The sequence below is a fragment of the Haliotis rufescens genome, unplaced genomic scaffold (genome assembly GCF_023055435.1).
Source record: "Haliotis rufescens isolate VD_foot unplaced genomic scaffold, xgHalRufe1.0.p SCAF_62, whole genome shotgun sequence".
Taxonomy (NCBI): Eukaryota; Metazoa; Mollusca; class Gastropoda; order Lepetellida; family Haliotidae; genus Haliotis; species Haliotis rufescens.
Window position 1 is genome coordinate 1,861,841 of NW_025964353.1, and position 24,610 is coordinate 1,886,450.

A 24,610-nucleotide genomic window follows, 5' to 3' on the forward strand; every position below is an offset into this window, starting at 1 on the left:
TGGTACAGACAAAGCAGACAACAGTATCACACACTTACATGGTTTATGGTACACACAAACACACACACACACAAACACACACACACACACACACACACACATTAGAGAGAGAGCAGACAACAGTATCACACACACATGGTTCATGGTACACACACACACATTAGAGAGAGCAGACAACAGTATCACACACACACACACATACACACATATGGTTTATGATACAGACACAGCAGACGACCGTATCACACGCACACACGCACGCACGCGCACACACACACACATGGTTCATGGTACAGACAGCAGACGACGGTTTGTGGTACTGACACAGCTGGCACATAGAGCTCTGCACGAGACGAAATGAAACCACACATGACATTCAGACACATGGGACACAGCCCGCGTTAAACACCGCATGAGGTCATCCACAAATGAAGGTAAGCCGCGGTTTTGGAACACAGCCGTCATCTACAGATCTTGGTATTGGGCGAGTAAATCCTCACAGCGGACACAGCGAACATAGCGTTATCCTTTGCTCTTCTATAGCGAATATATCCGCACGAACGGCAAAAACAAACGATTCAATCAGTTAGGGACACAGCAGGGTGCTTCTGTACTCCCCTGAGCGAAGTATTACGTCAAAAGATCAGAGACACGTTCACATGGTGGTATCACCTTTGCCTAGGCTGGTCCTAGGGAGGCCTGGTCGCAAGGAACCATGTGGGGAATCTAGGGCTGCATGTGCAATAAGCTTGCTCATGTTTCATGAGGAAGACCAGAGACCATATACCGATAGATATATAACATGATGAGGGAAACAGTTGCCGTGAACAAATACATTGTTTATTTCATTTATTGGACAAGGTGATTTTATGTACTGGACAAGATCTAGCTGAATACAAACAAGCGTATTGCTAACATCAAGAAGCCTGATGCCTTTCCATTTGGTCTAACATATTAATCTGTTCGCAGAAGTAATCCAGGTAATCCTAAGTTTGAAATATACTGGGGCTTCAAAGTTGTATAAACTGCCAAGCAAACGAAAACATACACTTGAAAATTAAATTTGACTAAAACATTACAAACGTTATCTAAACGTTACGTGGGTGAAAACAGTCGCCGAAACACAGAAAACTTAAGGTCCAAAACACTGCGATACCCGTATCAAATACATGTTTGTTGTACTTAGCCGCCATCAAACATATACATAGGTGTATACTTTCTTATGACCGTCAGTATATCTAACTTTAACGAGCATAAATGTGTGTCATCAGGGCGGGATGACACACTGTTCAAGTTTATATGGGAGATCTACTTGAAGTAGATCTCATGTGCACCCTCCAAGCCTACTTACAATCGACAAGCGTATTATGTTAGGAAATTACAAACGGGGGATAAATACTCATATATCTTCACAGCAGCAATTGATGGGTTGTCCATTGTTTCATTTCCCTGTAAATATGGATAATATATTTTTCAGTTACATAACGTTTTGTAGAAATACGACCGCCTCCGTGGTCTAGTGGTAGAGCGTCCGCTCGGAGAGCGGAAAGTCCGGGGCTCGATCCCCGGCCGGGTCATACCAAATATCGTTAAAGATTGTACTTGTTTTTATCCTGTCTAGCGCTCGGCATTAAGGGACTAAAACAAGGACTGGTCGGCTCAGAGTCAGTATACTGTGTCTGAGTGGGGTATTCATAGTATCTCAGTGTGCTAGCACTACAAAATCGGCATCAGTCCGGACTATGGTCAAGCAGACACACACATACACACGTGCATGCACGTCTCTATATAAGGGGAAATAATCTTGGACGCGACGTTACCGTTTCACCTCATCTTGTAGAAATACGATGTTATGACATGGGCACCGAAACCGCGTACAATAAGCAGAGTGACCCAGTCTGTACACTATTCATAAGTATTCATACAAATGAATAGATAATATTCACTATCACTTGACAAGGAAGTAGACTTTAAACCACAACAGGAAAGAGATAAGCACGTTTTTCGTCCCTCGCCAATAAACGTGTCACTCCGTTTGATGGTGTTGCGTGAATACTGCAGTGCTAACTTCGTCTGTATGAAACAGGCCAATCACAGGGACAACATGTGAAGGAGGTATTTCCTCGTGTAAGAATAGAACATAGACACTTGACCCTGTTACTGAATCAACTGCAGGTCGGAAATAGGAGCTTACGCCGTCAATGTATAATACTCAGCTGTAACCCAAATACAGCATTACTGACCCAGAGTAGTAGACTAAGTCTCTGACAATATTATTATTTGATAGAAAAGCGACTACATTTATATAGAAACAAGCTGCTATATTTACATAGAAACAAGCAACTGCATTTACAGTGAAAAGGAGCCCCAGTGAGATGGGTGACTCAGAAACTTAAACTGTGGGAACATCTAACTTGCTTCATTGAGAGCTATGGCATTACAGTGAGGGCTCGACGGATGGGGGAGTAATATGGTTCAGAGACAGTGAGGCACCCTAGTTTATGAAATATCTTCATGCTTCAATATTAAGCTGATATTCATATCTAACATGCCATGTCATGTCTAAAGAAGAATGTGACACACCCTTCGGCGACGTTCGATGTGGATTAATGACAGTGTAGTTATTTGTGTTATAACTATGCTACGTATGTTTAATGAAATGTTAGGTGTATATTTTTTATAAACAGGTTTGCATATTGCAGGTATCTAATAAAGTATCCTGTGGGTTATGTGATCAAGTCAGTCATAGATGCAGAGTTCGGAGTGTCTCGTCTGATATCAAGTAAAACATACAAGTCTCGTTTATCAGCTGAAACAGATTGGGCGTAAAAGTCAAAATAGCGGTGAAAATTATACTTTAAGAATGGATCACTGAATATCAGTGATGACACCAGGTGTTCGCAAAAAGGGGTAAATCATGCATGGCCTATAGAGACTGATTAATGCATGCACGTCTTATAGGGACTGATTAATGCATGCACGTCCTATAGAGACTGATTAATACATGCACGTCCTATAGTGACTGATTAATGCATGCACGTCCTATAGAGACTGATTAATACATGCACGTCCTATAGAGACTGATTAATGCATGCACGTCCTATAGAGACTGGTTAATGCATGCACGTCCTATAGAGACTGATTTATACATGCATTATGATGTACACGTTCAAGAGTATTCGAAAATGATCCCCTCAAAGAACACATTTAATACATGCACATGCTTACAAAGTTCTATCTAGTACTATGAATAGTTCAGTCATAAGAAATGTTTCCCATTGAGAAAGCTGACAACTATTAAATGGTTCACTACAAATTTTCATCGTTTTTCCCAACTCAACATGCATGCTTGTCAACCTCGCCTACACGTCTAACTAGAGTCAAGCAGTTTCCTGGTAAGTAAGAAAATGAACACTCACTCATTGTATTCCTCCTCTAGTCTCCTCATGGTGTTATAATCCTTGATCAGCGGGAGAACTTAACCCTCTAAACCGTCCTTGGTACAGTACTCCCTGACAACCGTCCCCGACTAACTCACTACCAGCTGCTAATGCACTCACTCTTGCTCTTCCGTGTAAAGCCGTTTCATGGTGTCGCTGACAGGCCCACAGGCCTACTTCCTCGGTAGGGGGCCCTCGTGCGGTGACCTCTGAAATAAAACATACATTGATAGATACATAACAGCTGATGGCATTTCATGAAAATGATATCCAAAACTGGAAGGTCATTGGTACTAAACCAGTTTATTATTGTGCGAAGATAAACAAACATATCTACCCTAAGAACAAACAATATAAATAATTATGTATATAGTATGAGAAACGACGCTTATAATAAGATCGCAAACAGCTGTGACGATTTTTTGCTCATCGTTAGACTTTTAAAAAAAGGTCACAACTGGCGTTTATAGATAGGTTATAGATATACTTGGCATGATGTCCCACATTGTGGGTAACCCCAGTTTCGTATTACAATCTGAAAGCTAAAACTATATATTGTGAGGGAGTGAGGGAGTGAGGTGTGGGTGTGGGTGTGGGTGTGGGTGTGGGTGTGGGTGGTTCTTGTAGCAATAATTCCAACACTCTCACGACACAAGAAATGGGCATCACACATTATATCCATGTAGCCCTTGTGACGAGCGAACGCTTGCACCACCTGCCTACCCCACCACTCCCTGCATGTATCATGTTATATGTCGAGATAAACGTGATGCATAGTGTGACACTTCGGAGTTAACTCGGAGTTCGAGACAAGCGATATGCTGACACGTGGACATGTTTTGAGTGTACTGTCTAACATAATGTTTTATCTTCTACTGGTCACTAACAAAAACAACGACTTTTCCGACATGGCGACGTATCCGGCGTCGATTTAAGAGGGTCCCATAGCAATTATTAAAGAACATTTCTTTCTTTATTTGTTGTTTAACGCTGCACCCAGCAATATTCCAGCTATATGACGGCGGTCTGTAAATAATCGCGTATGGACCAGACAATCCAGTGATTGACATCATGAACATCGATCGACGTAATTAGGATCGATGACATGCATCAAAGAAGTCTGCGAGCCTGATGACCTGCCGATCCCGTTATTCGCCTCTTATGACAAGCATAGTCTCCTTTTACGGCAGGTATGGGTTGCTGTAGGCCTATTCTAAACCGGATCTTCACGGGTCTATCAAGGAACCAAAGAAGCGACTACCAGATGTAGTAAGGTAAGCGGGTTCTTTGGATATATTCGCAAGAACACTTTTTCAAATACGCTTTGTAAATGCACGTACTAATATGACAAATATATACCAATGTGATAATATTTACATGCATTACATTCAATATCTTTACAGAATAGTTATGTTAACATCTATGTTGTATATTCATGTTTTGTCTTTATTTTTTATTTTTTTGATACATGTTGATTTTGAAAACAAATTGTTAAAGTCCCACAGACATACTTACACGAATGTAGTTTAAATTGTAACCGGTATTTTAATGTCAAATTCCTTTTTCTGTTTAACGAAAACAGTTTTTTAATCAAGAACATATATCGTTACGATACGGGTGTGATTGTAATCAATACAATATTGGAAATCTAATTAAAACATATTGTTTTTCGGTGAGAAATATATCAATAGTGGGATATACAATAGGCCTGCGGGGAGTTGTTACTCCTCTCGTCCGTTACTTGATCACTTCTCTCTAACCTTCTCTCTCTTGTGACGCGGTTTGACATTTTGAAAACAAAACAATTAAACTGATTTCAAAGGTCACCTCTACAAAACAGCCCCTACCAGTGACTAGGGCATCAGTTCAGGGTCGTGATGGTGGAGAATTCGTTTAAAGTTAGACCGCACTAAGTCATTAAGATTTCCCAGAATCGTTGAAGCATTTCTTTCATATATTATATAAGGATACATGCTACAGATACGCCCCTTACTAATGAAAGCTGACAATTACACGTGATACACTTGGTGATACAACAAATCTCGGGCTTCCCTTTTGTGAACTTCGACACCGGGCATCAAAAATAGGGGATGATTTGTTTCCTGGGATGTGAAACACAAGCATATATATTCATTGGTTTTGTTTAACTTTCGATAGATTAATCGTTTGAAGAATCCATTTAGCAATAATTCATTTTAATGCCCACATATTTCTGTAATATAATAATCTTAGAAGAGATGTATCAGCGCGTTTATATGTTCGTGGTTTGTTCTGCGCTTGCAAAGCCTCCGTCGCAAAATACTGAAAAGGGAAGTAACTTTGTTGTGCAAACCACTAACAAAAATTTCAGTGGTGTGCAGGGCAGCAAATGGACCCGTAATGTTGTAATGTATTACAACTAACAAAATCCATCGTCAATAAATGAAACTTGTCACATTCGCTGTGACCTCCGTGACCATAAACAAAACACGATCATCTATTTTCCAGCTGAAATGATCCTGAAATCTACATCGCACAGAATATGGTCGCGGCATGTGTCGGCGGTTGACGAGGGGTTTAAATACAAATGGTGTGGACTAACTTTGATTTGAATAGCATTTGCAAGATTAACCCGAGAAGACACGAATACAAGATAAACACTTCCATTGCCGTGAGACATGACTTGTCTACTTTACAGTCTATGCATGCGTAATAGGCCCGGGGCTGGTGCACATAGAAGCTGCGGGCGAATATAGATATCAATACACCTATACAGTGGCCGCCATGACTATTACCACCCCCAAGGCACTTCAAGGAAATCAGCCCCATTAAAAAGCAATTAGGTGAGGGTGGGTTTGAATGGGGTTGAGATATGAAGCCGTGATTTGTGACTGAAGCGGTAATAAAGCGGTTAGCTTTGATGTGGATCGAGTAAACAAATTATAATTATTATAAAACATTTTATTTTATGTTGACATATATGGTGAAATCACCAGGCATAGAGTTCTGATTTTCAATCTCGTCGAATCTGGGATTAGGGTATATAACGCGGTTTGTTTTAAGCTGGGAGTCTTTGAGAGTTTTATAGCACAGTAGGGACTTTTGAGTGTAAAGTTATTTGATTGGATTTCACACATTAATCATTTTGGCATGTAGCAGTCGAACAAACAGATCGAACCTCATTCGACTGTTAATAAAATAGCTATGACGTTATGTTAAATGTCCGTTACATGTCAAAACTAGGCTGCTCGTGAACATTTCACCATCAGCTGTTATTCAGCAGGTTGACAAAAGCCTATATGGATCTGTCGCCGAGGGGAAATCTATACCCCTAGCAACACGTGTGAAATGACAATTAGGTGACGTATGCGTGACGTCATTTCTGTCAAAATCCAATAAACGAGATCCGAGTGTATGTATATACACTGTAGGCTGTGAAACCTACATTCATTTAAAACCATATATAGACTTTTATAATTGACAGACGGGTGACACGGGAAGTCTATTTCAGTAGTTTCTGGAAGCAATTCGTTAATGTATATCGACATCCTATCATCATTTTTCAGCAAACACTGACCGAACTGACACGTTTATTTATTTGATTATTTGAACGATTTCCAAGTTGTCCCCAGTAGAAATATAAAGTTAAATAACCAAATTTGTTTTTTTTAATATATTTGTTCAATTTTGTAGGGCTATGTAATATAATGGTGATTGTTATAAATAATTCCTTTCATGTTTAGGGGGCGTGTTTTCTAGACATCGAAATTCGAAATTCGTGTACAGTCATATGCATTTTAATTAAAAATACTTAGATTATCAGGATAATATACAATGATATGCACTTTGCCGTAAAGATGTTCTGATCTGTGATGTATATAAAATTCCTTAAATTATTATTATCATCATCATCATCATCATCATTATACAAATTAAAATAAAAAATACAGCAAAGAGGGTTTGGGTGATCCTGGCACAGTCAGGCTGGTTAGGCTCATTATCAGCTCGGGGCCCTTGCTCCCTCTACACGCAGCCGAAACGGCGAATGGGACTTCTTCCAGGAAGAGCTGCCTAGTCAAACCCACCCAGAATTGTTCGGAGATTGTGAATACTTCCCAACACTGCAGTGTAATGAACTTCAGCATTACACAGACTGTCGGAAGGGCTGTATTCCTGGCAGCAAACCTTGGTACTGTCAGTCAACAGACTGGGAAGTACCAAACCTAAGGCACCGAGAACAATGGGGAGTCGGACAACTTGGTACTTGGGATGCAAGAGTGACATTTCGAAAGCGAGGTCCGCATATTTGCCATGTTTTTCCTGAATCTTGTCAATCACATTAGTGTCAAAAGGGACTACAAATTCAATGATATAAATGATTTTATCGGATTTATCAAAAAGGACAAGGTCAGGTGTGTTGGCCTGGATAGGTCTGAGGCTATAAACGGGCATTTCCCATGACGCCCTCTACATATCCTCTGGGTCGTACCATGGATGGACCTCTGTGTCAAAACCACAAGCATGGCGAAGACGGTAATTCAGTGATCAAGCCACTCCATCATGTCGCTTAAAATACTGTGTCTGTACCCCAACTAGGCATCCAGCGTTTCAAGTGCCTTTGACTTAAGAATCTTAATTGAAAATATGGACTCATATCTTCACTCTGCTTGTCTCGAACAATGGATAACCCGTTAATTCCTACGTACTGGTATGTCCAGGTCCCCTGTACGTGTGTTTCGGTGGGCCGATTCCAAATACATAAAACATTGAAATCCCCAAGGAGGTGTCCTTATTTCTCACAAAAATAGATTTTTATAATTTCATTGAACTTGCAAATGCCCGATGGGTTTGTTCTTTTTTCACTCCTCAACGCCGCATGTCAGAGGTAGATTACACCAGAAATGACGGCATAAACTAACACCACAATGCATCAAGATTCACATTTCAGATAAAATGTAGAATAATACTACATTAATGGATTGATTTTAAACAATCAACCTCATCCTAATAGCTCCGCAAAATAAAACAAATATTTTGAAGCAAATTTATTTCCATTTTCAATCCTTAATGCCAACCGCAATGGTGAGATTGCCCTAAGCTTTAAGGAACATTGTGATGCTATTCATCTAACACCAGCGTTGCGATCCTCCGCTTCACCCAACGTGCTAAGTGAATTGATAATAGGGGTCGTATTGTATTCCAGGCACGGCACTGACACTTGACTCGTCTTACAAGACACATCCTTCAAACCTCTAAGCCTCTGTGTTCACAATACTGGCTTGACGTTGGTAGTGTGGACACAACGTAACTATTGTCACGGCAACCTCGAAATGATGATTGTTATAAGAGGTCGGGTTCGTACAGGCGTTATGCTTGTGTTCGTATGTTCCATCAACGCAGTATTGTCGATGCATTAATTCATGTGAAGATGTTGTCCTGAGATGTATTCATGGCTGAAACGAATGTTATGTTTTCAGCAGATATAGACACTGTCTCATCCTAAGTAATTACGGATGTCGATGTACGTAATGGTGATGGAGAAGGAATCAATATATGACTTTCACAGAACGTAAAATTGTGATCAGAGAACGTCATTGTTCCAGCAGCATGCCTTGTTGCGAGCCCACTCGCATGTTGTCATGTTCCTGTTAGCACAAACACCGATAAAAAAACATCTGAAGCATGTACATTAAAGAGTAACTTTAAACGGAAAGGAACCTAAAATGTATAATAACTTTAATATTTTAAATCAACATTTCCTCTCAGACAGACATAGCAATGATCAATCATAACTATTTTCCTTCACTTAAAATTAAACAGACGACGAGACGACCAGGACCAGACGACATACAATCAGATTATCACCACTAACGCCCCCCCCCCCCCCCCCCCCCCCCCCCCACACACACACACACACTTTTTAAAAACAACAACACATGAGTCACGAGTCATCGGTACAAAATAATCCAAAAGTATAAGAGAGATGTACGCGTAAAGTACCATTTTTAGTTTGTGTGTACAAGATGTCTCAATGCAGTATTTTATTTATTGATTCGACTCTGCCAAACGTGTTTTAGTTGGTTGCTATTTCCTTTGGTGATGAAAAAGTGTTTTGTATTCATCGTAGATCGTGGGCGACCTTTCTGTCGAGAAAAGCGCCGTATCCAAGTGCATAAAGCTGAGAACGCCAGAAGGCGTACAATAACAGCCATGTTTGTTTCATGCTCTGATCTGGTGTGTCATTATTGGGAACTTTAATGCAGCACCGGCAAAAACCCATTTTCAAATATCAACGGTAGGTGGCATCAAACGTACTACCCTCACAACTAGGTACGAGTTGTTGCAGTTGGTGGAGTTGTTGCAGTTGATGGAGTTGTTGCAGTTGCTGAAGTTGTTGCAGTTGTTGAAACGTAGTGTTTGCTTGAACGGGTGTGTCCTCTTCATTTGTTCAGTTCCCGACTGAATATATCCTTCGCCCTACGTATTTTCTGCTCTTTGAAGTAGCCCCACAACTCAGCGAAGCGACATGTCCAAAACCAATCATTTTCAGCGCCCGAATCAATACGTCCATGTAGTCACAACAAGCACGGGGTGCTATGTATGTTCATCTTTACTTATTTACAAAGTATGCATTGGTAGCTAGCGCTGATTGGCCAGGGGCACTTCTACCTGGCACTGTGTAGCATGTGTAAAACTGTTTAGCACGTGTAAGAGATTTCCTCATGTTGTCGATATGCTCAGCATCCTTCAACCTCTCCTCCTCATCTAGGAAGGATTCCTCCTCATCTATGAAGGATTGACGTGCAGCTAGGCTGCATTTTTTATCTTTTCAAGAGATGCTTCGGGTTTTTTCTTGTACTCACCGATAATTGCCGCTTTTCATGATGTACAAATCGATAGATTCTTCTGATCATATCTCTAAAATGTACAGTGACTAGTAGCCTAGAGCAGTTTGGTTTGCGTCACCACTTGGAGTGTTTTATCAGGTTTGTTCTGAACTCTTTTCTCGCAGGCTTTCGTAACCCCTCATCATTCAGGCTATGGTGAACCAGGGACATTTGACGTCTGCGCGGAATGAGTTGATAACATGAGATGCAACACCTACACGCTACACAGAACAGCCGGCTATACGGGACACGATACAGGGCATCTTCTACCAGATTGACATTTCATGAGAGTGTAGGAAGCAAGAATGAACGATGATCGAAAAAATAAATTGTACATATATACGAGCTTGAATATTCAAGGAATAACGAGCTTGCATAAGGTCAAGGAATCTTAGATGTCCACAGAATTACAGATGTTTCAAAGTAATTGTCACGAAGTCGCAATGATGTAAGAACCATTTTACCACCTTACTTCACCCGACCTCACCCGTTTTCCCGCCTTACTTTACCCGACCTCACCGTATTGCCAACTTACTTCACCCGACCTCACCCGTATTGCCACCTTACTTCACCCGACCTCACCCATATTTCCATCTTACTTCACCCGACCTCACCCGTTTTCCCGCCTTACTTTACCCGACCTCACCGTATTGCCACCTTACTTCACCCGACCTCACCCGTATTGCCACCTTACTTCACCCGACCTCACCCATATTGCCATCTTACTTCACCCGACCTCACCCATATTGCCATCTTTCTTCACTCGACCTCACCCGTATTGCCACCTTACTTCACCCGACCTCACCCGTTTTCCCATCTTACTTCAACCGACCTCACCCGTATTGCCACCTTACTCCACCCGACCCCACCCGTATTGCCATCTTACTTCGCCCGACCTCACCCGTATTACCAACTTACTTCACCCGACCTCACCCGTATTGCGACCTTACTTCATCCCACCTCACCCGTATTGTCACCTCACTTCATCCCACCTCACCCGTATTGCCACCTTACTTCACCCGACCTCACCCGTATTGCCACCTAACTTCACCCGACCTCACCTGTATTGCCACCTTATTTCACCCGACCTCACCCGTATTGCCACCTTATTTCACCCGACCACACCCGTATTGCCACCTTACTTCACCCGACCTCACCCGTATTGCCACCTTACTTCACCCGACCTCACCCGCATTGCCACCTTACTTCACCCGACCTCACCCGTATTGCCACCTTACTTCACCCGACCTTACCCGCATTGCCACCTTACTCCACCCGACCTCACCCGTATTGCTATCTTACTTCACCCGACCATGTCCGTATCTCCCACCCTTCTCTACCTGACCCTGGTCGTAACCCGCACTCTACGCGCACGCATAGACTTGCGCAAGTCTTTAAGGCAATAATTATTAGTTAAAGCATAATTTCTTTATTATATAGACAATAAGATCAAGTTGTCTCGATAAGAGACTGACGTCTTTAGATGTACTGTCCGCTTATCTAGACTTGTCTATTATGAGGACAGAATCCCTCCTCCTCCATGGACTTATCTTTCTGTACAGCATGGAGCAAGGCTAGCGTACGCTATACATCCCCTTCAACAAGAAAATACCTCTATCATAAACGGCTGATTTCCTAAATATTCCAAAATCAACTCTAAGCAATCCTCCCTCCCTCCCTCCCAACGACATAATACTCAGTTATCAACTGAAACCCCTAAATACCACACCGAATCTAACTGACTAAGCCACTTTCAGCGTCAAAACAACATCAGACTCCAGATTCGATCCTGGCGTATTATTGTTGATCAGGCAGCCCGCATCCATCACTCCAAGCCGACTGTCTGTATCACCCTGTATAGGAAGTGTTTACCGTCGCCAACAATAGCCCGCTACCCGCGTCCCTGGGCCCTTCCATAAGCTCTGGTCGATACAAGGGGAAAATATGATGGTGGCAGTATCGCTACATCGTGTTCTCCGCGTTGTCTGGGCAAGATATGGGCAAATACATTACCTTGATGCATGGCGCCGACCCAAATAACGCATCACTAGCAAGATTTCAACTGAGTTACTGGTTAACCTTGAATTGTATTGATCTGTTTGGCTCTTCCAAGGTTTACATTGCCATCACGGCAAGGATATGATGCCACTACTGGCACTCGCCCAACTTCACCTAGAAGAACCATGTTTTCACTGTGAGGCCAGTCCAGCTGTATAAGAATAATTGATCAAGAACATCTACATCAGTTTTTAAAAATGAAATATCTTGTTTCACACTTCCAATTCCTCCTTTGTAGGAGTAGGGCTGACGTACGTTCGTTGATCTGAACAGAGAGACTATCTATATAGTCCTTCGTGTATAGTCAAACCTCTTAAGTGCGGACCCCGTCAGTCCGACCACCTTGCTTTCCGGATGCCTATTGTTTGGAAGTTTATACATAATTTAAAAAAATATTACTACGTACCCATTAATATGATGGGATGCTTAACTCCACAGAGCCCGGTCGTGTCATACCAAAGTACAGTAGAAGATGCTACTTGTTGTTATCTTGCCTAGGGGGTTAGCATTAAGGGGATGAAACAAGGACGGGTCAGTATACTGTCCTGAGTGGGGTATCCATGTTAAACTCCGGTATAGTGTCTCTGTGGGCTAGCACTATAAAACCGGCATTAGTCCGGACCTGTACAAGAAGACATACACAAACACACACAAGCACGCACCCACGCACGCACGCACGCACAAGGAAACATACACGCACGCACAAAGAAACATACACGTCGTTATAGAAGTGGAAAAATCTTGGCTGCTACGTTAATAAAACTATAAAAAAAAACGTCAACGCCAGAGAATAACCAGTCTCGATTATCCGCCCAAACAGATTCCATTGGGCATAAACGGCAAAACATTTCACCTTACCTCCTTAATTACAACAGATGGAACCACATAGAAAGGACCCCGCGACAGAGACACGATGCTCCAGATAGACAACATGAGCTAGTGACAAGGGGTTCAGCCAAAAGATATCTGATTGACAGTACAACTCCCCACGGACCTATCACGGGAAGGACAGGCCCCTCGGGTCAGATAAAGAGGTTATTGGGATCAAGGTGATCAATTTTACATTGCCTTTACACTGCAGTGGGATCTTACCGTCCGATACAGCAGCAGAGTTTCACACGCATCTTGTCCCGTCGGTACACTCTCGGGTAGGGCCGATAACACTGTTACACAAGGACAGCACCGACGCACGTTATACGCACGAAACACAAAGACATCACCAACACCTGGTGCCGCACGAAGCTCAAGGACAGCACTAACAAGTGTTATCCGTACGAAATTCAAGGAAACGAATAACATATGTTGTCCACGTGAATTCAAGAAATAGTAACAAGCGTTACCCGCACCAAACTCGAGGACAGTACCGACGTGCGAGGTCAGTGCTAACACGTTTTATCCGTGCGAAGCTTGAGGACATAGCAGACAGGAGAGGGGTCGGGTCGCCTAGTTGTTACAGCGTTCGCTCGTCACGCTGAAGACCCGCGTTCGATTCCCGACATGGGTACAATGTGTGAAGCCCATTGCTGGAGTATTGCTAAAAGCGTCGTAAAACAATACTCACTCACTCACTCACTCACTCACTCACTCACTCACTAAGGGACCGACCATTTGATATTCTGAGGGTGGCCTTGGATTTTGTATCGAGATTGGATAATTCTTCTGCTACAGCTACAAAACCAGATATTTTTGGGTATTTAAAACTATGAACCTGAATTTTCTTGTAAGAAAAACACGTTATAACAATGCAATTTTTGTGACAGGCAATTTCTTTCTTTTTCAACAGTCTGAAGCATAATTACGTTTGTCAAGAATATTCTGGGACAATTAATTTTTTTCGATAAAATCCCAGAATAGACTTCTACCCCCATCCCCAAATATTAAATGGTCTGTCCCAAACACCGTGCGAAACTCGAGGACAATGTTAACACGTGGCAACACGAGGGCGGCACATTAACAAGATATCAACACTAAACATTATCTCTCTCAAATGCACATGATTATAGTGTGGACTGACAAGCTCAATAACAGTAAAAAAAATCCTTACTTAAAGAGATGCTTTTAATCAATCGTTAAAAGCCAACTCGGTGGCATATCGTTCACGAACCGCAATAAAACCACATTCAAATATATCCTTATCTGTTTCAGCTTTCATTACGTTTCGCTCTGGCAATAATACGACTCGTCACGCAATGTCGTGGTGCAATATGCGAGACACCGCAAAGGTTGATTCACCTCCAACAATGTATCTATTATGGGGTCTCAAGGTGACAGCACGGGATCACGTACTAGTCCTGCAGGCGTAATTTATGAACATTGCATTCCGAGCACTATTACACCAAACGCCATGGTATCACCAGACGTTGTCATCATAAACGTGGTATTTGGATGGATCCAACGACGTGCACTAAACAAGCATCACTGTCGTTTTCATATAATCTGCCGAAAGTTTACACCCATGTTTGTTGGTGGCTAAAAATGAAACTAACAAGATCTGGTTATTCGATGGTGAATGTATTTGAAACGTGTATCATAGCTGTGTTTTAGACATTAAGTTGCAGTGTTTTTGGCGGCTGTATAGAGCCTCTTAACGTTTTGATATCGTTTAATCAAATCCAATTTTCCAGTGTTTCCTTTTTTACTGCCCGGCAGATTAGATAAGCCTCTTTAAGCGCGTACTTTGCTTTCTACTTTCATAACGCCTTTTTCTCCCGTGAGTCAACCATTAACAAGTATCAATAATCGGTATGCTTCGTTCATACTGCTGTCAAGTCGTGTTTACTGATTCGTTCATGAAACCAGAAACCAAGTTGAAGTTTCCAGTACGTTTTGTTTGTTGTCGCCGCACTCGGCAATATTCCAGCCATATGGCGCTGGTCTGTAAATAATCGAGTCTGGACCAGACAATCCAGTGATTGACATCACGAGCATCGATCCATGCAATTTGGATACGATGACATGCATCAACCAAGTCAGCGAGCCTGACCACCTGATCCCGTTAGTCGCCTCTTACGACAAGCATGGGTTGCCGAATACCAATTCTAACCCGAATCTTCAAGTGGAGAATTGACTACTGACTGTGGAGGCGTGTCTATGTGTATTAACGATGTTAATGTTACATGATCAATGTCGCGCATCAATATCACATATGAAATTTAATACATGAGGTGCGATCGATAAGCATTATATATATATAATGCTTATCGATCGCACCTCATGTATTAAGTTTCATAGTTTCTGATGAAACTATTGTTGAGAACATTATGTTGTAGAATCTAATTATAAGGATTAATTATTCGCTTCAATGAGGCACGAAGAGATAAACCGATTTGCAAACAGTGTTTGTGATTCATAACTCAAGAAACCACAAATACATCTGTCAGTCAATTTATAAATGCTGCAGTGTATATAGACAGACAAGACACAATTCTCTGCTCTAATACATTTGTGAATTTACAAATTTATGCATTGTCGTAGTGTATGTCACAGTAAACACCAGGCAATTTTATATTCAAACAATGTTGAACAGTCATGCCATTTATTTATAACTATCAGCAAGTAACACACATGGTTAATGGCAGGAAGAACAACGATTGCCACATTGGAGGGGTATAACTAGCTGTCAAAGTCAGAGTTGCAAATGATACGGTTATTGTGACATCAGTTTGTTGGTTGTGTTAAAGCAAGTACTGATATAACAGTGGTCCTGCTGATGAAGCACCTGTTCTCAAACAATCGGCTTTTGTCTGCGCTATCGATTTCTCCTAGACAACCTAATACAAGAATCAATCTACTCGTTGACATACAAGGCCTTTAGGAGCATTACAAACATCGGGTGCACGTGGAACAGCGTTTACTTCTACACAGTACTATACAAAAACACACACACACACACACACACACACACACACACACACACACACACACACACACACACACACACACACACACACACACACACACACACACACTACCAACAGCGTCGTCTATACATAGTACAATATATATTGCCAACCACCCTCTACCAACAGCGTCGTCTCTACTTAGTACAATATATATTGCCAACCACCCTCTACCAACAGCGTCGTCTCTACTTAGTACAATATATATTGCCAACCACCCTCTACTAACAGCGTCGTCTCTACATAGTACAATATATATTGCCAACCACCCTCTACCAACAGCGTCGTTTCTACATAGTACAATATGTATTGCCAACAACGTTCAACATTCAGTGTCGTTTCTACATAGTACCATATATATTGCCAACAACGTTCAACATTCAGTGTCGTTTCTACATAGTACCATATATATTGCCAACAACGTTCAACATTCAGTGTCGTTTCTACATAGTACCATATATATTGCCAACAACGTTCAACATTCAGTGTCGTTTCTACATAGTACCATATATATTGCCAACAACGTTCAACATTCAGTGTCGTTTCTACATAGTACAATATATATTGCCAACAACGTTCAACATTCAGTGTCGTTTCTACATAGTACAATATATATTGCCAACAACGTTCAACATTCAGCGTCGTTTCTACATAGTACCACATATATTGATAACAACGTTCAACATTCAGTGTCGTTTCTACATAGTACAATATATATTGCCAACAACGTTCAACATTCGGTGTCGTTTCTACATAGTACAATATATATTGACAACAACGTTCAACATTCAGTGTCGTTTCTGCATAGTACAATATATATTGCCAACAACGTTCAACATGAACCGTAGTCTGTACATCAATCTCTATGGTTGTCCTAAGCGTAAATTTGGGAAAGTAAATTTCCTCTGTGGATATATCAAGCCAAAATATGGTATATGTGCAATGTGTAAAAACATGAATCCAAAAACATCGGAGATTAATCATGAGTGTCCAATATTCATCAGTTTTGAAAGTGACCACAGGAAAATGTAAATGGAACCCTCGTATTTGTAACCCGTCTTCTCGTGTCTGTATCGCGTGTACCACTTAAATATGTAGTAGGTACGGGGTGAGCGATGCTGACACAAGACAACGCGCCTTACATAAGTGACATCGTTTAGGAGGTATCAATATCTAAAAAATGTCATATCAGCCAATTGCAAGAGGCTGGCATGGACTATATAACAATCCGTCGTTGTGTCTGTTATATCTACCTCTCCTACATTCACATCTACACTGAACTATTTCTAAGTATTGAATTTTCAATATTTATGCAAATCTATGAAGAACACATCATGCATGTGTTTTTTTCAAATTAGATTTTTATATATGATACATAATCACTCAACAAGCTGTTTACCTCAATTGAATTACTTACATGGATATTGCATTAACATTTATAGTTAAAAGTTGTTCGGTCCATTACGTTGAAGTGATTATTGACTTTCACGGCAACTGGAAAATGTGCCCTAAAGACATCGCCGTGAACGTCCTGAAAACTACCGTAGGTGCAGGCAGGTGAGATCAATAACACCAACACCTCAATAATTGATCCATTGTGACAAGAAGTAGGCTACTTCACCTGGCGGACCTCTTTATATCTGAGTGCTGAACATATACACGTTTAAAGCTGACTGCTGAACATATATACGTATATAGCTGACTGCTGAACATATATACGTGTATAGCTGACTGCTGAACATAGATACGTGTATAGCTGACTGCTGAACATATATACGTGTATAGCTGACTGCTGAACATATATACGTGTATAGCTGACTGCTGAACATATATACGTGTATAGCTGACTGCTGAACATATATACGTGTATAGCTGACTGCTGAACATATATACGTGTATATCTGAGTGCTGAACATATATACGTGTATAGCTGACTGCTGAACATATATACGTGTATAGCTGACTGCTGAACATATATACGTGTATATCTGACTGCTGAACATATATACGTGTATAGCTGACTGCTGAACATATATACGTGTATAGCTGACTGCTGAACATATACACGTGTATAGCTGACTGCTGAACATATATACGTGTATAGCTGACTGCTGAACATATATACGTGTATAGCTGACTGCTGAACATATACACGTGTATAGCTGACTGCTGAACATATATACGTGTATAGCTGACTGCTGAACATATACACGTTTAAAGCTGACTGTTGAACATATATACGTGTATAGCTGACTGCTGAACATATATACGTGTATATCTGAGTGCTGAACATATACACGTTTAAAGCTGACTGCTGAACATATACACGTGTATAGCTGACTGCTGAACATATAGACGTGTATAGCTGACTGCTGAACATATACACGTGTATAGCTGACTGCTGAACATAGATACGTGTATAGCTGACTGCTTAAAAATATATACGTGTATAGCTGACTGCTGAACATATATACGTGTATAGCTGACTGCTGAACATATATACGTGTATAGCTGACTGCTGAACATATATACGCGTATAGCTGACTGCTGAACATATATACGTGTATAGTGACTGCTGAACATATATACGTTTATGAGTGAGTGAGTATGGTTTTACGCCGCTTTTAGCAAGATTCCAGCAATATCACGGTGGGGGACACCAGAAATGGGCTTCACACATTGTACCAATCGAACCCGGGTCTTCGGCGTGACGAGCGAACGCTTTAACCAATAGGCTACCCGACCGCCCCATATACGTATATAGCTGACTGCTGAACATATATACGTGTATAGCTGACTGCTGAACATATATACGTGTATAGCTGACTGCTGAACATATATACGTGTATAGCTGACTGCTGAACATATATACGCGTATAGCTGACTGCTGAACATATATACGTGTATAGTGACTGCTGAACATATATACGTTTATGAGTGAGTGAGTATGATTTTACGCCGCTTTTAGCAAGATTCCAGCAATATCACGGTGGGGGACACCAGAAATGGGCTTCACACATTGTATCAATCGAACCCGGGTCTTCGGCGTGACGAGCGAACGCTTTAACCAATAGGCTACCCGACCGCCCCATATACGTATATAGCTGACTGCTGAACATATATACGTGTATAGCTGACTGCTGAACATATATACGTGTATAGCTGACTGCTGAACATATATACGTGTATAGCTGACTGCTGAACATATATACGCGTATAGCTGACTGTTAAACATATATACGTATATAGCTGACTGTTGAACATATATACGTATATAGCTGACTGTTGAACATATATACGTTTATAGCTGACTGTTGAACATATATACGTTTATAGCTGACTGCTTAACATATACACGTTTATAACTGATTGCTGAATATATGTGTATACCTGACTGCTGAATATTTTCAATGAATATCTAAAAGCTGAAATACACATACGTATCGGACTGCTGAATATATACTATGTATATCGTACTGCTGAAAATACTAGTGTATCTGACTGTTGAATATAAGGAATGTATATCTGACTGTTGAATATAAGAAATGTATATCTGACTGTTGAATATAAGGAATGTATATCTGACTGATGAATATAAGGAATGTATATCTGACTGTTGAATATAAGGAATGTATATCTGACTTGAATATATACAATGTATATCTGACTGTTGAATATATACAATGTATATCTGACTGTTGAATATATACAATGTATATCTGACTGTTGAATATATACACATATAACTAACTAGACAGGCCACACGCACTACCTGAAGACGATGAAGAATGCTGAACCGACTTCCATCCATATGTGGCCATCTTGCACAAAGTAACCATAGCAATGACATTTAGTCTGCATGAAGGTATTAAAGTTAGAATATTCATACAGCAACGATTGCTTAGTGAAATTCACAACGTTAACGCGAGAGAATAATCAGTCTCGAATGTCTGCGGAAACAGATTCCACCGGGCGTAGGAGGCAACACAGTGATGACAATTGTGTGAATGGATAACTGAGAATCAGTGATGATACCAGGTGTTTGCCAAATACGCACATCCTGCTCTACCTGCCACTCATGCGATGTTTATGAAAAATGGCAAGTAAACAGTAAAGTAAAGTGGGTCCTGGCCAATGTGCTACAGGACGGACAGTTAGAATGCATGGGTATTTATGCTCAAATGTGTATCATATTATTTACAACTTGTCAGAAAACTATTTCCTCGGTCGATTGTAACATATATATAATAGGTAAGCATTTCTGTGGGGGTGTTTTGACACCATCTAATAGTTACAAATTAATGCTCAGAATTTGAATCACTCGTTAATAGTGGCATCAGCGGTAATATTGATCATGATAAAAAACAAGCACGCTCAACTGACAACGAATTTGATAAACAGTCTATATGAAAAATATAAACTTTAAACTCCTTCACGCGGTCATTTAGCTACTTTTTCCAGACACATACCTATATGTAACTAGCCATGTACCATCTAAGCAAAGCCCACTGTAGTTTTTCTTTAGATTCAGTTTCATAATCGTTTTTTGTTGTTGTCGCAGATGCTGCCTCGTTCTGAATTCGGTCTGTATTTCCATTTCGATCAGACTCGACAACTCCCCGAACTTCACTCCGCCCTCCCAATAACCCCAGGGGCCAGGGTAGGATTTCTGGGGCACGGTGGAGAAGTCGGCCAGGGCTGGATCGATCAAAGTATGTTCTTGGCCGCAAATGAATGGACTTCATTGACTCTGTCCTGTTGTAACAGAACTTTACAATATGGCTGCAATCATTTCACGTGGGTACTGTGAGACTTCTGCGGATCGTGGTTTGTGGTAGCTTCGGGTGATTATTAATGCTACTTTAAATGGTTGGTAGTATGAGCGAGAGGGCCATAAACCATCATTTTCATTGATTATGTCAGAACACGATTCGGCACAAACTTTGGTAATTGGTACCACGCTGTAAGGAGCTCTCTACGCTTTCACGTGCAGTATTAGTATAGGTTACAATATCGTATTGGATATGACATGTGCATTTGTCCATTTAAGAACATCGAACAGCATCGACTCTCGTACAACTTCTTCATCAGTTGAATATAAATTTGTACATGAATTATAAACTGCAAGTCCTCATAAGAGTCTATTTAGCTGCATGATATGTCTATTTCAAAAGGCACAGTCGTAATTTATGATAGTCAGCAAATTACCAAGGACCTATGATATTAACAGAGGAGACTCATAAAGCCTGGCATTGTGCGAATACGTGAAGGATTGGGCAACTCTTTAGGTGGATTTTGAAACAAATCCGACGGTATCGGAATTTTGATCTTGATCGCATGATGATCGCATGATGATCGCATGATGAACTCCCTACGAAATAATAAGACGATATTCAAACATGATAAACCTTTATTTTCAAACGTTTCCTGCTTTCCATTTTCTTTGAGAAAGCGAATCGCACGACATGCATGGTAATGTTGAACCCGATTTTTCGAACTTGTTCACCTGAAGTGATACAGAGGTGAAACATGGAGGTGGAAAGCCGGAAGTGAAGCAGGTCTTTGAGGTGAAACATGGAGGTGGAAAGCCGGAAGTGATGCAGGTCTTTGTGGTGAAACATGGAGATGGAAAGCCCGAAGTGAAACAGGTCTTTGTGGTGAAACATGTAGGTGGAAAGCCGGAAGTGAAGCAGGTCTTTGTGGTGAAACATGTAGGTGGAAAGCCGGAAGTGAAGCAGGTCTTTGTGGTGAAATATGTAGGTGGAAAGCCGGAAGTGTAGCAGGTCTTTGTGGTGAAACATGTAGGTGGAAAGCCGGAAGTGAAGCAGGTCTTTGTGGTGAAACATGTAGGTGGAAAGCCGGAAGTGAAGCAGGTCTTTGTGGTGAAACATGTAGGTGGAAAGCCGGAAGTGAAGCAGGTCTTTGTGGTGAAACATGTAGGTGGAAAGCCGGAAGTGAAGCAGGTCTTTGTGGTGAAACATGTAGGTGGAAAGCCGGAAGTGAAGCAGGTCTTTGTGGTGAAACATGTAGGTGGAAAGCCGGAAGTGAAGCAGGTCTTTGTGGTGAAACATGTAGGTGGAAAGCCGGAAGTGAAGCAGGTCTTTGTGGTGAAACATGTAGGTGGAAAGCCGGAAGTGAAGCAGGTCTTTGTGGTGAAATATGTAGGTGGAAAGCCGGAAGTGAAGCAGGTCTTTGTGGTGAAACATGTAGGTGGAAAGCCGGAAGTGAAGCAGGTCTTTGTGGTGAAACATGTAGGTGGAAAGCCGGAAGTGAAGCAGGTCCTAGACGTTTATCACTTTGATGAAACCGACGACCACAGATTGGGCATTGACAAACCAATAATCATAATGAACACACACCAAATAGATGGAACTTTGCAGATCGAATTTTAGCTTCCTCGGCGACTGGGCCACGAGTACCTTAAGGGGTTTAGAAACACCATATGACAAATGCAGTGATTCTGTTGAACAGAAACAAAAACTAATCAATCAGGTAGGTTAAGGCCACCAAGCGGGAGATAACTCTTCTTCTTTTCGCTTGACATATGCTAGTACCATTATACCATTATTTGTTTGTTACTGTTTAACGCCTCACTCAGCAATATCCAGGTATAACACGGCAATCTGTAAATAATCGAGTCTGGACCAGACAATCCAGTGATTGACATAATGAGTAGGGCTGCAACGATACAGGAAGGTCACGATACGATACGTATCTCGATATTCTGGTCACGATACGATACGTATCTCGATACGCAATGATAAAAAAACAAGACTTAAAGCATGTCAAGATTGAACCTTTCATGATTTTGGAACAGTCAAAATTATTTTATAATAACAAGACTACTGAAGTTGTTCAGCTTCAAAGTGGAACTTTCTCTAACTTTCCTTAAAAACAATTCAAAGTTCAAACACCAGAAAATAATAAATGTGCTCCACCAGTGATACAACGTAAAAGAATTTTGATGCAATGGTCGAAGAAATTGTATCTGAAATTATTGTTTTATCAGGAATAATATATTCCAATATCGTGTTACTTTAGTTGCAGCTTTTACTATATATATTTAAGATTATAAGAACCACAAGTGTAGCATTTTGGTACTGGTGATTGCTGTTGCAGGATATTTTTACACATGGAACAATTTGACCAGTCACCGTAGGGACTTCCCCGCGACAGGTATTTCGATTGCGAAAATGTTATGTTGACATATATTAGCCAAATTGCTATAAATATGACTTTTAACGAGTCAAAGTATAGCATTTTTAATATATGTATCCATTCTCTAGCAACTAAAGTTCGCTGCAATGCGTCATAAGCGGTAATCTGACCGTGGTTGCTGCATCTCTTCACACACGATTTCACATAACTTAATGAAAACAATATAAAATGAAATTTTGAAAAAAACTATTAAAATATATTACAAACACAAGTCCAGATATACAATGAACACGTTTTAATAACAAGATAGTATGATAATAGTATTGAATTGCGTACTTCAGTTCGGATTTGCTGACTGGTATTTCCATTGTTATGTGCTTGCGGGGATCAGCTGATAATGTTTTTTGAGATGGGGAAAAACATCTGTCGGTGTAAAACCTGAGCTTATTAAAAATGTAAGTACGTTTTTGGGAGCCATGCGTTACCGCGCGCTATAACCAAGTTAGCGGTTTATTAAAAGGCACAATAGCGAGGAAACGCTGTACTTGAGATTTGCGTTCCGTATCGCGGCGTATCGATAAATGGGCCTACGTTTATCGTATATCGTATCGTGGGTCAAGTATCGCGATGCATCGGAATATCGGTGTATCGTTTCCCCCTTAATAATGAGCATCGACATTCTGCCATTGAGCTCATGCAGACCGTCTCCTCTCCTAGGCACTGTTTGTACCTCGCATGTACCACGTACACGAAATACAATTCCATCGGGTGGGGATGTTTGTTCGTCAATTCGGCATGTTTAGAATGCGAAATGAATGTGATCAATGCTACATACAAACTCACGAAACACTGTAATCCCCTAACCACACAGCAAAGAGAAAAAAACACACGGTTACTATGACAATACTGTTTATATATTATCAATACATACCTTATTTATGCACTAGCATACTTTGCGTTTGAATGACCTGGAATTATCGATAATTACATCATGTGAATGGACAATTCGCATAATGAAATCTGTCTCATTCCGACACTCTTTACGCCCTGAAGCATATATATATAATCGCATAATTTTAATACAAGGGCACTTTCAGTCAATAATTGAAATACATCACATGGCGCCGATATATTTGACATGATTCCACAGAAAACCTGTATATATGACGACAAGCAATACAACACAATG

The 24,610-nt window shown here is 40.9% G+C and overlaps 1 protein-coding gene across 3 annotated transcripts in view; it reads right to left on the bottom strand.

Annotated features, from left to right (window-relative positions):
* Nucleotides 1-24,610, bottom strand: part of LOC124110817 — a 51,669-nt gene that overhangs the window by 21,551 nt on the left and 5,508 nt on the right. For 2 of the 3 annotated variants that reach the window (XM_046470245.2, XM_046470246.2), the window contains exon 2: nucleotides 3,561-3,649. In XM_046470245.2, the coding sequence (XP_046326201.1) occupies nucleotides 3,561-3,589 (29 nt within the window). In that variant the 5' untranslated portion in view covers nucleotides 3,590-3,649. Of the gene's footprint in view, nucleotides 1-3,419; nucleotides 3,650-24,610 lie in introns of all 3 variants that reach the window. The other variant, XM_046470244.2, reaches the window with a different exon arrangement.